This window comes from Pithys albifrons, chromosome 10 (genome assembly GCF_047495875.1).
Source record: "Pithys albifrons albifrons isolate INPA30051 chromosome 10, PitAlb_v1, whole genome shotgun sequence".
NCBI lineage: Eukaryota > Metazoa > Chordata > Aves > Passeriformes > Thamnophilidae > Pithys > Pithys albifrons.
The window spans coordinates 8948569-8964816 of record NC_092467.1 but is presented as its reverse complement, the minus strand read 5'-3'; the positions used below and the strand labels follow the sequence as shown (position 1 = coordinate 8964816).

The following is a 16248-nucleotide window of genomic DNA, read 5'->3' as shown; positions in this document are numbered from 1 at the left end:
TAATACGACTTAATTGGTGCTTTCCAGAGCCTGAGTGCATTAATAGACCTCAGCGACCATAAGGAGCCTCACCTGCGCCAAATCACCCCACCCACAAGCCAGGAGGGCTGTTTAAGCTCATTATTTAAGCTTAGTCCATAGCCCTCACTCCCTGCCTGGCTGTGGTGCCTGATGATGCTGTGAACGCATTGTACCTCCTGGGAAATTGAAAATCCTGTGGAGGGGAAAAGGAGCTAGGAAGCTCTGCACAAGGGATTCAGGAGCAGGCTGCTGTCAGGAGCCGCTTCCCCTGTTACCCACTGGATGGATTTACCCTTCAGTCCCATTATCCTTTCCCCATGGCACTGGGAACCAGGTGCCTATGTCCTCATTGCTCAGTATCTGACCTCAGTGCAGTACTGAAATTGAGAGCAATAGGGAAGACATTGTTTAGAAAGGCAGAGCTATTTATAACCCTGAGACCCCCATGAGCCCCTCCAAGCAGGTGTTAAAGACCAGGCTGCGCAGGATATGCTTATGACAGCAGCATGATCAGTGTATTTATAGGATACAGATACACAGATGATTGTAGAGAAACCTCTGCAAAGTCACAGCTATCACATACACCATGGGCTATAGCAAGTGACCAGCAAGAGCATGCAGATTCACAGTATCAGCAGTGAGCTGCCGGATGAATGTGCTGAGGCCTCCCCAGGCTCTGCAGAGACTGTTTTTTGTCACAGGAGAACAGTCAGTGCAGCTGTTTGGCCAGTACAGACCCTGCCTGACACCTGACCAGGAGGGCAAGACAGCACCAAACATCCAAGTGCAGGCCAGGAGCCTCCAGCACCGCTCATGTAAAAGTCTTGGCTGGACTGATGGGGTTTAGGATGTGAGTTCAAGCCCCAGTATCCCCTCCCCTGTGCGTGCTTAGAGAACTAGTGCACACGTGCTCCTCTGTGAGGAGCCCGTCTGTCAGTGGCCCCAGAATGCGAAGAGGACAGGAGCGTTGAGTGGGGACAGCCAGCAGTGTTCCACCACACTGTACAGGGCGTAGCCCAACACCAGCCCGAACAGCACGTCCGTCATGTTGTGCCTGCCCAGCATGACCCTGGAGATGCTGACGATGAGAGCCCAGAGCACCACGAGGATCCGCAGTGGGACGGCAAGCACTAGGTGTCGCAGGACGAAGCGGCAGACCAGGGCAGCTCTAGTGGCATGGCCTGAGGGGAAGGAGTACTTGTCCACCGAGATGGTGACGAACATGTCCATCTTGTTGTGGGTGGGCCGTGGCCGCTTGACCAGCCCTTTCACCACCGCCACCATCACCAGGTCCAGCAGCAATGCTAGGAGAGACAGGAGCAGTGGATTACTGAAACACAGCCACTACCTAAGAAAGCACTTGGCTGCACAAATCCACCGAGAAGGAAGCACTTCCCGTGGCTGCAAGACCCAGGCAAGGAGAGCACAGCAGTCGTCTGCACTTGGCCTTCTGCAGCATGAGCATGTCCTCAACCTCTGCTCCTGCTGCACAAAACCCTTGTGCACTGCCAAATCCTCTGCCTGCCACAGCCAATAGGGCTCTGCTCAGCCTACACCCCAGGGTTTTTGCGTAAAATCTGATCTCACCCTGATTCTGGGCTTAATCTGCCCCATTACCTGAAGGCAGCAGAAGCATTAAAATTCCTCACAACTCCCTTCCTGGCAGTGCTGACTCAGCATTGTTCTGCCTGCCCTGGTGACTGGGGTTCAAACCAGGTGAATGATCAACCCACTCCAAGCAGTCAGCCACAGTTCAGCATGAGGGGCTCTGAGTGGTACTGGGGCTCCTGGATTCTGGCTTCTCCCTGCTGCTGGAGGGAAAGCTAACCATGCTTTGGTTTTCAGGAGATGAATAAAGGATGATTTATATAATGATGGCTTGCCCCTGAGAGCTAAAGGCTGTTGTGGTAGAAGACGCAAAGTACCTGTGAGAAGTGTTCAGCCAGTAATTTGGCAAGAGCAGCTTCTCATGTAGGGCAGAGGGTGCTTTCTCCATCCCTGTCAGCTCAGCTTAGCACAGCACTCACAGCCAGGCTACTTCTTCCAGGCAAGTCGTGTAAGAGACCAACTTCTGCTTGTCCTAAGGCTTGTTTCTGGACACCAGATCTTTCGGGCACTTCAGTTCATTTCCTCTGGTTAATCATTTAAGAATAAGGGTTTTTTTTCCTACATGTAAACCTGGATCAATTACTATTTCTCTTTTTACACAGGATTTGTGATTCAGCTTGGACATGAGGGAACCCTCCTTCCCCAAACAGATGCTGCAGCTCTGGGACAGCGCCCCAGAGAGGTGAGCGGTTCTGGCCCAGAGCATCAAGGGCTGGACAAGGCCCTGGTGCTGGGACAGATTTCCTTGGAGAAGTTAGGCTGGAGGCCTCCAGGTCCTGTGCGATTGTAATTAAACCATGTGCTGCTACGTGAGAAAAAACCACAAACCTATATGTTTCCCACCAAGCAAATTTCAATTCAAATTGTAAGTGTGAGATACTAATTATTTGCAACTTAATACAAGACTAAGAACTAGGAACCTGAAAAGGTCTGGTGCTCTGGAGCTGCTACAGTTTCTAAATGAGCAAAAATGAATGGTCTAAGTATTCCTAGGATACTCGTGTGTGTGAAGTCTGACTCCATGCAAGATTGGAATGTATGTGTTCAACCAAACTTCCTCACTGGCTGATAAGAGATCAATCCACGAAGGCACTGCCTGCAGGGACCCAGGGATGCAGATGTCTGTGTGCCAGGGCAGCTTTTCAGGAAATGGGCTGGCGACTCAACACTAGGAAGCTGCACCTAGAATGCTTGAAGAGTAAAAGCTTCGTGCAACTGCAGCAGTGCAGCTGTCGGGAGTTTCACAGTTTGTGGTCGGAGCTGTGACAGATGAGCCCTACCCGTGTCACCACACCCTCCAGGGTTACTGCCTGTGGTGCCAGGCACCCCAGGAGCCAGCACAGGTCGCTCGAAACCAGCTGGTGCCCTCGGGGCTGTCGGGGACTGAGGTTCACCCAGCTCTGCCCCACCCTTTGGGTCCCACCCTCCCTGCTCGGCTCCATCCGGCCCCCGGGCGGGCCCCCCGCCTCACCGAAGAGCAGGTTAAGCAGCACCTCCCTGGCCGCCGAGCTGTCACTCTGGCAGAGCCCGTAGAAGGTGCCGAGCAGCCAGGGGATGCCGTGCCCCGACACCTCGATGACCTTCATGAGCGGGCGGGCGCTGCCCCAGGCCGAGCCCTCCCCGGCGCACACGCCCAGGCGCTTGGAGGCCCAGAGATCGATGGCGAGCAGGGAGCTGAGGGCGATGCCCACGAAGGACGGGTTCAGCTTCATGCAGTCCTCCTCGGGCAGCGGGGCGGCCGCGGCGCCGCCGGGCTCCCTGCGGCGGGACGGGCTGTCGGGGGCGGCGGGGCCGCGCTGGTTCAGCGACAGGAACTCCGGCCGGCCGCCGCTGCCGCCGCCGCGGCGCTCGCGGCTGCTCCGGGGGCTCGGCATCGTGGTGGGACGCGGCCTGCGGGAGGCGGGCGCCGGTCACCGGGCTGCCGGGCCCACCCGGGCCCCCGCATCGGGGGCTGCTCCCCTCTCCCTCTGCCCCGCCGCCCCCCGCGCCCGGCCCCCCCGCCCGCCGCTGCCCGGCCCGGTGTGTCCCCCGGTACCGGGCGGCCCCGGCGCCGCTCCCCGTCCCTGTCCCAGTTCCTGTTCCTGTTCCTGTTCCTCCTGCGGCGCGCCCCGCCCGCCGGCGCGCACGTGCCCGCCCCGGCCGGCGTACGGCGGCCGGGGAGGGCCGTAAGAGGCGCGGCGGCGGCGGCGGCTTCGCCCTGCCGGCCCCGGTGCGGGCGCCGTGCGGCGGGCGGCGATGCGCGGCGGGCGGGCGGCGGCGGCGGCGGGACCGGCCCCGGCCGCCCCCCCGGCCCCGCGGTGACGGCGGCTCGGCGGCGGCCATGGGGTGCCTGCAGAGCGTGGCCTGCAAGGCGCGGGTGCGCCGGGAGCAGATCGTGGTGTCGGACGTGTCGGCCACCATCGAGCCGGCGGCCACGGCCATCGAGGAGAGCTCGCCGGTGGTGCTGCGGTACCGCACGCCCTATTTCCGCGCCTCCGCCCGCGTCCTCATGCCGCCCATCGCCCGGCGGCACACCTGGGTGGTGGGCTGGATCCAGGCCTGCAACCACATGGAGTTCTACAACACCTACAGCGACCTCGGCGTGTGAGCACGGGGGGCGCGGGCGCCGGGCTGGGTCCGGTGGGGGCGCCGGGCTGGGTCCGGCGGGGGCACCCGGGCTGGGTACGGCGGGGACACCCGGGCACGCGGGGCGGGCACCGCGTGTTGCATCCCCGGCACCACGTGCTGCCCCCCCCCCCCCCCCCCCCCGGCATCTACAGCCACACTCGGGCGACACCTTCACGCCGGCGCCCCCTCCCAGCACCATCCCTAACCCCACTATTCCTGCTCCTCGTGTGCCACAGCGTCTCCTGCATTGGAGCTTGTCCGTTCGAGCTCTGTCTCCCCGTGAATGCCAGTTCTCTGGGGCCGGGCAGTGCTGCGGGAGTTGCTCTCTCCACGCATGTTAGAAGGGGGAAATGTTGCATTGCGTGGCAGAAGTAGCTGCTGGAAAACTACTTTTGTCAAGGCTGAGTGTGTGGTGACCTGCGAGGACACCAGAGGGGCAAAACTGTTGGCTCTGTCGATGTGTCTTCAGCCTTTGGAGAGGGGTGATGCAAGAGGGGCTGGAGATGGCTGGAGGGGTATATTCAGCTTGATGAAGGGTTCCCACTACCTGTGCCAGCACTTGGCAGTGTGTGCAGGCACTGGGGAAGCATCAGGTCCTCGTGCTGCCTGTCTGCATCTTGACATCTTGTCAGATCCATGTGCCTGTGCCACTGCAGTGCTTTGGGACATCAGAGCGAGTGGTGGCCATCATCTGGGGGGCTGGAAGATGTGTGGCACCAGCCCCAGGCAGCTCCAGAGCCCAGATATGTTCAAAGCCAGAGCTCAGACTTGGCAAGAGGTTTCATGAAAGCTCCGTGCTTGTAAATGCCATGTGGCAATCGTATCCCTTGCCATAGCCACAGGTCTTAGTAGTGTGGTTGTTAGCAAAGAGTCTGGCTGTAATTCACCCCCCAGCCTTATTGCAGGGATTTCATTGCACCAGGGCAGGTATAATTGTGGGATTTAATTGTTGTATGTGTTTGTGCAGGCACCTGTATTTACTGGCATAAAAATTGCAGACTTCTCATGGGGTGGGGGTAGGGAGGGCAGCTGACAGGCTTGGCCAGTTTTGTGGTCATGGTGCTGGAGCTGGTGGGTAGGGAAGGCTGTTCTCCAGTGCAGGAGCTGATTAAGGAGAGAGTGGCCCCAGAAAGACCCAGCAATGGGTTTTGGCTGAGTCAGTTTTATTGCAGGTTAATTGAAACAGACTTGTGTTGGCAGAGAAAAGGCTTCAGCTGGATGTGTGAGTCTCAGCAAAGGAATCAAAGCTGAATTTGTTCTTCAGGTGGGTCCTGAGAGCTTGCTGCAGGCAGGGAGAATGTCCCCATGCTGCTGGACTCCCTGCCCATAGCCAGGTGCTGTTGCAGCCATTTTCCTGCTAACCTGACCTTTCTCTTCCCATTCACTAGGTCAAGCTGGGAGCTGCCCGACCTGCGAGAAGGAAGAGTAAAAGCCATCAGCGATTCAGATGGTGTGAGCTACCCCTGGTATGGAAACACCACAGAAACCGTGACCCTGGTTGGGCCCACTAACAAGATCTCCAGGTTCTCGGTGAGCATGAATGACAATTTCTACCCCAGCGTCACATGGGCTGTCCCTGTGAGTAACAGTAATGTGCCACTGCTGACCAGGATTAAAAGGGACCAGAGCTTTACCACATGGCTTGTGGCCATGAACACCACCACCAAGGAAAAGATCATCTTGCAGACTATAAAGTGGAGGATGCGAGTGGACATTGAGGTTGATCCCATGCAGCTGCTAGGGCAGCGGGCACGGCTGGTGGGAAGGACTCAGCAAGAGCAGCCCCGGATCCTCAGCAGGATGGAGCCCATCCCACCAAATGCACTAGTGAAGCCCAACGCCAACGATGCCCAAGTTCTCATGTGGAGACCCAAGCGAGGGCAGCCTATAGTTGTGATACCTCCCAAGTAGAGCAGCACCGGGCACACAAGTGAGGACCTGGGTGCTCTCAGCCTGCTGCAAACGAACAGGGTTTCTGAGCCAAAGCAGACCTCTTGGGTTCTCCTGTCTTTGTCGTTGTGGTTGGAAACATGGCTTCTCCTTAGTCAGAAAGAGCCTGGCTGGCACGAGGGCACAGAAGAGGTTGTGCTGAGCTGGAGGATTTCCCAGGAAGTGGAATCGAGTGTTTGCAGGGGCCTGTGGCTGGCACAGAGGCTGTCTGACCTAAACGACTCGTCTTTCCTTGCAGGGCAGTGCAAGGAGCCATGGGTGTGATTGAACCATGCCTGTGGCAAATGCTGCTTTCCACCCAGCTGGAGGTAGAAGTGGAGACCGTGCCTGCGGGATGCAGAGGGCTCCTGTGGTGCCCCTTCCCACTGGGGTGCCTGTGTGCCCATAGCATCCATACCTATGCATTTCGGATTGATAATCGGCCCCTTGTCCTGCCCGCTGGGGCTGAATGGGAGGGCCTGGGAGTGGGGTGGGACCAGGCAGTGCTGGGGTGATGAGCCAGAGCCGAGCACTGGCTGGTGCCTCCACCCGGGAGGGATTTTCTGCAGCCGAGGGGAAGCGGGACACGTTTTGCATGCGTCTGGGTGTGTTTGGAGTAGTTGTGAGTGTAGAAGATGCCATAGCTCTTTTCCGTCTTGGAGTGAGATCTAAGGGCAGGATAGATGTGCTTTTGTTTTAAGGTGCACTAAGTCTTTGCAGTTCCTCAACCTCCCTTCCCCAAGTCCCACCAACCCTTCTTTTATGGAAGCGAAACTGATTCTCAGTGGAGTGAGAAATGGGGAGGGGTGCCTGTTCACCTAGCCCAGGTGCTCTCTAACTGCATATGTGTGGGGTACCCAAACCACCTTGGAGGTGACTGACCCACACACTTCATTGCAGACCCAAATCCTTTGCTAGAAGTTGGGTGCTTGATCATTTTACACGCAAATGCTGGCTCATGAGGACCCTCCTCTTCCTCAGCCATCCACAGAGCAGGGTGGCTATAGGCAGGGACACCAGTGGAGTGTACAGCATGCCTTGTGGTGACTCCCAGGCTCTACAGGGCTGGGCTTTCCTCTCTGTTGGTGGAAGGCAGGGATGTGAGTGGAGGCTGTGCAGGGCAGGCCTAGTTTTGCCTGGGAAGGAGGTGCCTGAGGCTGCCTCCTGGTGCTACAGGTGGTTTGGGACAACGAGGTGGGTTTATTTGCCTTTCTCCTCACCCTTTGCTGCCTGGATGGCTGGCATTAACTGGTCCACAGGGCAGCATGCTGCTGAGTGCTGCAACTGGCAATTCCCAGAATCTCACCTGGAGTTGCAGCAGACACATAAACCATGGCTGTGCTGCTGCTGCTCCTGGTGCCCCATCACTTCTGGGCAGGCAGTTACAGCTTTTGCTGCTTTCTCTGCTCTCTCTGTCCCAGCGTGAGCCCTGCAGCTCCTCCAGCTCACACCCCTACCTTCACATCAAGGGAGGTTTGTGCTGCCCTGGGGATGCAGGTCATTCCTGCTGGGAGGGTCCTGTCTGGTGTACCACTGCTGGGAGAGCCTGGGGAGGATTGCTGTGGGACAATTCCACGCAGAGCCTTTCCTGAGGTGTTGGCAGTGCTGCCCACAGCTTGGCGCTGGAATGCCCAGCCCAGCACTGCTCATATCCCCATGGTGTGCCAGCACATCCCCATGGCATCGCTCCTGCAAAGCTTCAGCCACGGCTCCTGCTTTTCCAGGGCAAGATGTGCACCCCAGCAAAGTGGCTCCCAAGGCATCTTAGACCAAAAATCCCTGTGAAATCCCCATGCTATTTATTATCCTCAGCACTGTTTGCTGCTGATTCAATTCTCTATTTATTTCTTCCTTTGGGAGTGCTGCAATTTGACGCCTTGACGCACACTTCCCTGTGCCGGGACCTGTGGTCCTGCTCCTCCCGCCCGGCCTCGCGTTGGGCTGGGAACCTGCTGCTTTCGGTGCCTATGTCGGGTTTTGTGGGGGACTGCAGCCTTGCTGTGGGAAAGGTTTGGAGGGAGAGGGGGCTCTGAGCTTCGGTTTGCTGTGTTTTCTGGAGCAGGACTTCCACAGGGAGCTTGCTGGTGTTGGGAAGATGTCCTGCTCCTGTGAGATTCTGCCCGATTTTGTCCTGGTGTGGGACTGACGGCAGCTTTTGCCGTCCCTCATGTTTTGTTTCTCAAAAAATGTGTGTGGAGAGGGGTTAGAAACTTCAAATACAATTTTCCTTAAGGAGTGGGGGAGGAGGGGTAAATACCTTTTGGTCTGAAGTAAGGCAGGTGTATGCTTTTGACCCAGGGTGACAGAAATGTCTCTGGCAGCATCAGAGCTAAAAAGCCAGTGGAAGGGGTTCCCCAGTAAATAAGTAGCCCCAAGGTGGGTTTCCTACTGGGAGAGGATGCATTCAGAGAGGCTGTATGAGCCAGCTCTCCAAAACCCACAGGGAAGGGCCAGGGCTGTATGCCTGCTGCCAGCCCACGGAGCTGCTGTGGCACTGCCGTGGTTCCAGTTGTCTAGGAAAGTGGGGTGCAGGTGCAGGGATGCTGTTGAATCCATTGCCATCTTTTGATGCCCAAGCCTTGGCACATAATGTCCTGTGACACTGGACAGTAGTGTTAAATTTCTGTCCATGAATGTCTGCAGTGTCCCCAGGGAGGTGCCTGGCCATAGTCGTGTGCCTGAGCTCCCAGGGCTGCCCCAGCCTGCAGGCAGGCACTGGCTGAGCCCTGGGGCCATGCCTGTGTTCCCCTCTCCAGGCTTCTGCCAGGCTTCTGTGCCTGCTCCTTCTCTGACGGCTGGATTTGATGCACTTAACTCGGATTGATGTGTGGGTTGTTCTCGTGGGCATTTCCTCATTAAAAAAAGAAGGGGTGAAAAAAGAGTTTGCAAAAATTCCAAAAGAATTTTGCGAACAATGTTTGCAGAAATGTGCAGGCATTTTACATATTGGAAAAAGGTGCGTGTTCACACTTGGGTGGAGGTGCTGGGTGAGCACTGACCAGTGGAGCCCGCGTGTGGGACTTGTGGTGCTCAAAGGAAGGGGAGGTGGGATGCTGGGTGAGAGCTCCCATGTGCGATTCCAGGTTTAGCTCACGTCCCTGTGGCTGGATGAGCACCCAGAGCCCTGGGCTTGTGTTTAACCACCCCATGGGATGCCTTCCCTGTGCCCCCTCCTGCACCACCATCCCAGGTTATGGAAATGCCCACCCTTATGCTCCCTTTGCCCTGAGCCTTGGAGTGCCCCTTCCCCTCCTTCCTGTCCTTGGGTCACCTATTTATTTATTTAGCTATTTATTTATTTAAGTTATTTATTGATATTTATTGACAACTGGAAGTTTGAGGGGGGTAATTTCTGCCGCACAGTGGGGGCAGCTGGTTCTCCCCCCACCCAGCCCCCTGCATTTTTGGGGTGCTGTTGCATATTCGGGAGCACCGCTGGGGAGGGATGTTTACAGGCCTTGCGCTCCCATCCCCTTTTGGAGCCAGGAGAGGGAGAAGGGAAGAGGAGTCACATCGGTGCCTGCAGGGAGGGCACCTGGTGCTTGTCCCCTTCCCGCAGAAGCTTGGAGTGCCCTTGCTCCCTCCTGTGTCCGTTATATTTATTGACTCAGCCTCCTGGAGATTCTCTGTTTGGCTCCTGCTGGATTTGCTCTTGCCAGTTCCCAGAGATGGTGAGAAGAGCCAGGACATATGAATGTCACTATGGAGAAAAGACCAAACCAGGTATTCTGCTGCCGCGTGGGGAAAATTGGAAGGAGAGGAAAGCTGGTTTTGCAGAGTGCCTTAAACACAAATGACTTTACTGAGTAGGGGGCTCGGACTTCTGTCTCTGGATATTATTACCAACTCAAATGTTGCATTTCACTTCTCTGGGATTAAAAGAAAACCACTTGAGCTGTACTGGAACCAAATCCTGTGTTTGCTTGAGTCCATCTGACTGGTTTGTACCTCTGGGGCCATGGCAGCACTGGGGTGCAGTTAGGAATTCATGGGCTTTCAGTCATCACCCCCTGCCTGCCTCAGCAGTGGGACCAGTGGCTGCCCCTTCTGGCTTTAAGCCCTTGGGCCTGATGGCAGGATTCATTCTCCCTTGTCCCTACTTGCAGGTGGCTTCTCTGGTGCCCCCGAGAGGTTGTGCTGGCCCTGCAGTGCCCTTTCCCTAGGGTTGCTCAGAGCAGGCTGTTTGAACAAAGCTTGCTGTGGGGCTCTGTCCTCAAGCTTCCAGAAAATTGAGCAGTTAATTGGAAAGCTTGGAGGGGGCAGACATCCCTTTTTCCCTTAGGAAACCACATCAAGGCGAGGGCTGTGTGCTGAGGGAATAGCAAGAAACTCAGGAGTTCATGCAGGCCAGTTGTGGGAACTAGGGAATCTGCCAAGCTTGATAAAAGCTGAAAAAATACACAGAAAAGACATTTCCCCTCTGAAATTGCAATTCCCCCTCCCACTTTATGCAGAGTGGAAGAGCAAGAACAGAAGTCTGCCCAGAAACCAGCTGTTTCTATCTTCTAGTAAAAGTGATACACAGGAATAATACAGTTTCATAACAAAGGTTCATTTAAAAGCTATTTGGGGGAACACACCATGATTTGCTGCATAGTTCTCAAAGGCGATTAAAAATTAATATTACCCTTTTTTGGGTAATGAAAGGGATGTAGATGCTGCGGCAGGCTTAGGATCTACAGGTTGCTGGTATCTCATTGTATCCAGTGTGTTGCCTACCACGAGCATCAACCTGCTAGTGTCCCCACATGCCAGGGGCTTATGTTTGTGCCCCAAGCCAGTTGATTTCTTTACAGCTGCTCATTTTAAGTGTTGCTGGTTGTGCTGGGCACTGAGGGATGCTGGCTGTCAGCCTATGAGCTATTTGCTGAGCAGGTTTTGTTCCTAGTGTTATATTAAAACATTGCTCATCTCTTGACAAATCCCTGAGGTGTAGGTGAGGGAGAGCAGGCCAGAGTTTGCATGGCTTGTGTCAGGCTCTGGGAAGAAGAGGAGGATTTCCCCACCCAGTAGCTCACAGCAGGCCAGGCTGAGGCATGTTCCCTGAGCATGTATCTCCTTCCCACTGTTGAGGCTCTGTTGTGAAGAGGGGGAGCACTTGAGTGAGACTGTGCCCTGGGACAACCTCTCTTTCCAAAATGCCTTCCTTACAGAGCAAGAACAGCAGTTGGTGCTGCTGCCACCCACCCAGGAGCATGGCCACAGGGAACAAAGGAAATGGTGCAGGGTGCCATGGGTCCTGGCAGACAGACAAGGAATACTGCAGGTAGTACTGAAGGTCAGTTTATTTGCTTGATTCCCTCTTCCATAAAACCTGAAAACAATCAACCTCCAAGAAGAGATGAGAAAGCAGTAAGAAGTGAGAGATTTGGCTCTGTAGCTCTTCCCCTACTCATGGGACCAAAGGTGTTAATGTATTAGTGACAGCTGTTCTGGAAGGCACGCAGCAGTCTGGAGCCCCCACAGCTCCCTGTCCCAGCAGGACACCCCTCCAGGGCCAGGCTTCTCACCATGCCTCTGGAACAAGCTTGGCTGGTACCAAACAGAAGAGACTCCACAGCACAAGTCCTGGACCCCTCACACCAATCTGCTAACCTTCCTTGTGGAGCTCATTCAAGGCAAGAAAACACCCCGAGGTTTAGTTTTGAGAGGGTGTAGGTGATGAAAGGGACAGGGAGGACTTCGTACTGTGGTGCACCATCTTGTTTTGGTACAAGACTGCTTGATCGTGTGGTGTCAGAGGGGCAGCAGCTGGGCACAGGGAAGGCTCCAGGGGCGTGCAGCTTGGTGGGATGGATGGGCAGACCTGCTCACTCTGGCTGTGGGGTGTAACGCAGGTACTTCTTGCCTGATGGGAGGTCCTTTGTGAAGACTCCTTTGGGAAAGAGCTTCTTAGCTTCCTCGTCAGGTAAGGTGGGCACGACCATGACACTGTCACCAGCCTAGGGAGCAAATGGTAACTGTGAGAGCAGCAGAGGAACTGGCAGGCTTGGGTGCAGGTGGCACTGCCTCCCTGTGAACACTCGGCCCCAGCGCCCCCGGCATGTCCCCTGTAGCTCCACCTGGAGCCGGCACTGAGGGCTGAGTGGGAGCTACACCAGGAGACCTGGGCGATGTCCAAAGGGAGAGCTGTGCTCTGTGCCAGCCCTGCCAATTGGATCCCACAGCACTCGCATGGAACAGGGAGTAATGAGAGAGGAATTTGCATATCTCTGTGATGCAGGAGGGAGCACAGCTTGTCCAAGTCTGCTAATCCATTCCTATGGCATAGGTAGCCCTGGACAGGTGGTGCTGGCTCCCCCTTGGTGTTCCAAGCCCTGGGAAAAGGTATGCTTCCCTGGGAGGTGGGCTGGTGGGTGAGCTACCACAAACCACTGGGAGCTTAGACTGCAGGAGATGGGAGTTTACAGAGGCAAGGCTGCCTCCATCTGCCACTTTCCCCACCCTATGAGTCTCCCACATTTCCTGGCTGTGAGTTTTGCTTCTGTTCTCACCTTCCAGTCCACAGGAGTAGCAACCTTCTTGTAGGCTGTCAGCTGCAGGGAATCCACCACTCTCAGGATCTCATCAAAGTTTCTCCCAGTGGTGGCTGGGTACAGGATAGAGAGTTTCAGCTTCTTATCCGGGCCAAAAATGAACACCTGAGTACAGGGAGACAGGGTCAGGGGCTGACCAAATGTTTGTCCAACTGCTCTGCTGCATCTCCTCAGCTCTGCTGTTCCTTCCTTTCCTGGGAGGTGGCCTGCTTGATCAGAGGTGTTGGGAAAGGGGAGCTGCCATGGTGGGGATCTCCTAGAGAACAAGTGATGCCCAGAAAACATGTTTTTGCTCTGGGAATTCCTGTTTCCAATGCCAGCTTGTTTTGCTGCTTGAAATGTTTCATCCCCTTGACATGTGCCCCTCTAATACAAGCACAGGAGGGGAGAGGAAAAGTCCAGCAGATCAAACACTGACAAAATTTAGGTTAAGGGAAGTACAACCAGCATGAGTGGGCAGCAACAGCAAGATGGAGCTGCTGCCATCAGGCCAGTGCTGCGCTGCCTCTTCCTGCGGCACAACTCACTGTTCTAGCCCAAGGAAGCCAACCCAGCCCAAGGAAGCCAACCCATCCTGAAGATAGCCATGTCCATTCAGGTAAGCTGCCCCCATGTTCAAGCACAGCCCCACAGTCCCAGAGCAGGACAGCAGGCGATGCCTGCCACTGAGAAGGCAGCAGTGCTGCAGTGCAGGGCACTCACCACACGGGCTGTCAGGGGCATGCCGTCCTTGTCCCGCTCGTCTGGGTCCAGCATCCCCAGCTGGACAGCCAGTTCCCGGTTCTTATCAGCGATGATGGGGAAGGGCAGTTTCTCTGTGGGTTGTTCCCCGTTGTACGCATTGATGTCCTGCAGAGACCAAACCATCAGCACGTTTAAAGTAAACAATAAGTAACAGCGGAGGTAAACGGACACCACACACAGATCATTGTGATCAAGTGAATGCCAATTTTATTACACACTACACACGGTTTACATAGGGTTAAGGCTACGTTCAGTTGGCTAAATTGAACCTCACACCACCTAACTGCAAATCCCCATTGGTTATAATGCATATCTCACAAGTCCAATGTTTTGGTGAACTCATCCTGACTGTTTTCAGGAACATCTCTGGTGTGCTGTGAGAAACCTAAGGAGTTCTCATGAGAAACCTCTGGGTAGTTGCTAAGAACTCCTGGGGAGAGATTTCTCTTCCAACGGTCTGCAGCAGCTGCGACTTTGTTCATTCTTAGCTGCTTTCAGTCTCACAGGGTCTTATATAGATCTGAAATGCTCACCCTTGATTTTTCTGTACCTACACACACTCATGCTTCTGGCGGGCACCAGACAGAGGCCAGACAGCAATGTGTTCAGTAGCTGCTCTGCAGGAGCAGTAACAACACATCACACCCTCCCACTGCTGTCCAAAACTGCTTCGGAGGCCACCTGCAGTCTCTGAGTTGCTGCTTATCACACGTGGCTTAATTAATCTGTAGTTTATGTCTTTAACATCACTGAAAAAATTTGCCACTAGCACCTTAAAACAGTTAATCAGGACACCCTTCTGCCTGGAGCTTCCCTCAGATGCTGACATGATGGTGGGATGGAAGGGGGAACCTCCAGTGTGCACAGCTGGGAAAGGCTTCACTCCAGGTTTTCCACAGTCACACAGAGCAGCAATTACTAAACATTTAAATTCGTTTGGTTTACAGCAAGGATTCAATCCTCCCTCATTTGTATTTTCTAAAAGCAGCTGTAGTTGTACCTTAAGCTTCAGCAAAAAAACCTCATACACAAATTTCTTATTTTCCCATCACCAGTCATCTCACATTTCCAGTAGACATAATATTGGCTACAGAACCAAGCAGTGGAAATCCTGCCTATGTTAGTGACACTGGGAGATTTAACCACTTTTTCCTGAGAACAGGTGTCCCACTTCCAGCTCTCTCCCAGTGCATGATCTAGCACTACTGACAGATGTGTTGGTGCCACACCTGAACAGAACTGTGTATTTAAGGAACAGTTTCTCTGGTGGCAGAGTAAACCAGCAACTCTACAGCTAACAAAGGCCAAGTGTCCAACACTTCACAGGTCTTGTGCAAGGGACCAGCTCCATTCATTGAGTCACTCCCAGCTTGCTTAACTAAAGGCTCTCAAAACTGAGTGCAGGTGCTGCAACACCGCACGTTCCCTTCTGAACCACGTCTGGGACGGAAGAGAAAACCATCCCAATCCGCAGCCCTGCAGGCTTTCCTGTGTGACCCTGGTTTATGAGCGTACTCTCTGAGCTAGTCCAAACCTGACCTGCTTCACAGTGAAACCCTATTTTCAGCATCTCCAACTCTTGTCTGGACTTGGCCAAAGCATTCAAGTTATCCCTGGAGCTTGCAATAGCACCTTCACAGGTCACACTGAGCTCCAGCAGTGCTGGGAGGAGCCTGCCCAAGGCAGTACAAGCAGACCAGCTGCCAGCATCAAAGCAAGTTTATTTCCAGGTTTCTGCCCCAGAACAGAGCAGCCTGTTCCTTCTATCCTCCTCATGGTACACTGGGACAGAACTGACTCCAACACCTACATGAGCCTCCTGCACATTGCTGTACTGCATTATCAGCTCAGCTGATAATTTGAATGTACACATCTCTCTGCCTTCTCCAGGCTTTGTATGTGGGGGAACAGGCTGAGCCACGCTCAGAGGGAATTCAAGAGGGCAAGGTTGGAAATGCTGCCCCTTGGCACTACTCAGAGCATGCCAGCAGCAGCAAAAGCAGGCAAGCCCTACGCCCGTCCTTAGCTCTCCCAGGCTGACAGTGCTGACAAGAGAGGTTGTAACCCTGATCTGGCTGCTCAGGATGCTGCAAGCAGGTCAAGTGGTGCACACATGGCAGGATGTTTCCTGTCCAGCTTTTCTTTTTGCTCATTTTCTCCTCGGGCCTTTCTGAGTCAGCACTGCGCCACAAAAAGGGGCCCCTTATCTTGGCTGGGTTGTGGTCAGGTCTGCCTTGGAAGGGAGGAAGGAATCAGTTCTGTGCTTCTGCAGACCTGTCTTGTCAGAGCAGAGTCGGAAAGGAAAGCAAGGCTGGAGAATTCAGCTGAGGCAAAATGGGGCTGAATGCCCCACAGTCACAGGAAGCTATGGATAGAGGTCAGTAAGGGACATGAATCTACCCACCCCTCTCTTCCAGCTTCTGAGGAGTAACATCCAAATCCTATGGACTGTAACTCGCTCCAAAATCCACGTAATTTCATGACCTGGGGAGCTCTACAAAACAGCCTTACAACCCACACCCTGTTTTGCAACAAGACACCCAGCTCACTTCCCTATGAATTATTTTTCTTTCCAGAATGCAAGCTGAAACCCAACATCACTGAAGTACTCACTAGGGTAAAGGGATCAGTGCCCAAAGAGAGCACTAAAACTTCCTGATATGCACAGCACATGCCAGCCAGCCCTGCTTGGGAAGATCAGCCAGCCCTTGGAGAAGCAGCACCCAGACTTGGGAGGTAGGAGAGTGGGATCAGTCCCTGGCTGAGCTACAGACTTGTTCCGAGTCCTGGAGCAAGGCCCTGG

The 16248-nt window shown here is 54.6% G+C and overlaps 3 protein-coding genes across 3 annotated transcripts in view; 1 reads left to right on the top strand and 2 right to left on the bottom strand.

The window, feature by feature from the left end:
* Window positions 1-514: 514 nt before the first annotated feature.
* LOC139676408 (polyisoprenoid diphosphate/phosphate phosphohydrolase PLPP6-like) lies at window positions 515-3069 on the bottom strand. The gene is made up of 2 exons (XM_071565352.1): window positions 1947-3069; window positions 515-1325 (listed from the first exon to the last, which is right to left on the bottom strand). The coding sequence occupies exon 2, from the start codon at window positions 1303-1305 to the stop codon at window positions 955-957; it is 351 nt and encodes a 116-aa protein (XP_071421453.1). The 5' UTR covers window positions 1306-1325; window positions 1947-3069; the 3' UTR covers window positions 515-954.
* Window positions 3070-3114: 45 nt separating this feature from the next.
* The window catches only part of LOC139676403 (protein FAM78B), a 14405-nt gene continuing 1271 nt past the window's right edge, over window positions 3115-16248 (top strand). Inside the window, exons 1-3 of the mRNA XM_071565340.1 lie at window positions 3115-3519; window positions 3665-4212; window positions 5625-16181. Of these exons, the coding sequence (XP_071421441.1) occupies window positions 3184-3519; window positions 3665-4212; window positions 5625-6147 (1407 nt within the window). The 5' untranslated portion in view covers window positions 3115-3183 and the 3' untranslated portion in view covers window positions 6148-16181. The remainder of the gene's footprint in view (window positions 3520-3664; window positions 4213-5624; window positions 16182-16248) is intronic.
* Window positions 11433-16248, bottom strand: part of PRDX6 (peroxiredoxin 6) — a 9087-nt gene continuing 4271 nt past the window's right edge. The window contains exons 3-5 of the mRNA XM_071565351.1: window positions 13404-13550; window positions 12660-12806; window positions 11433-12107 (exon numbers count right to left, since the gene is read on the bottom strand). Coding sequence (XP_071421452.1) covers window positions 11976-12107; window positions 12660-12806; window positions 13404-13550 — 426 coding nt within the window. The 3' untranslated portion in view covers window positions 11433-11975. The remainder of the gene's footprint in view (window positions 12108-12659; window positions 12807-13403; window positions 13551-16248) is intronic.

Excerpts from the sequence above, each read along its gene's own strand:
- LOC139676408 (XM_071565352.1), bottom strand. The coding sequence starts at position 1,305 with ATGGTGGCGGTGGTGAAAGGGCTGGTCAAGCGGCCACGGCCCACCCAC.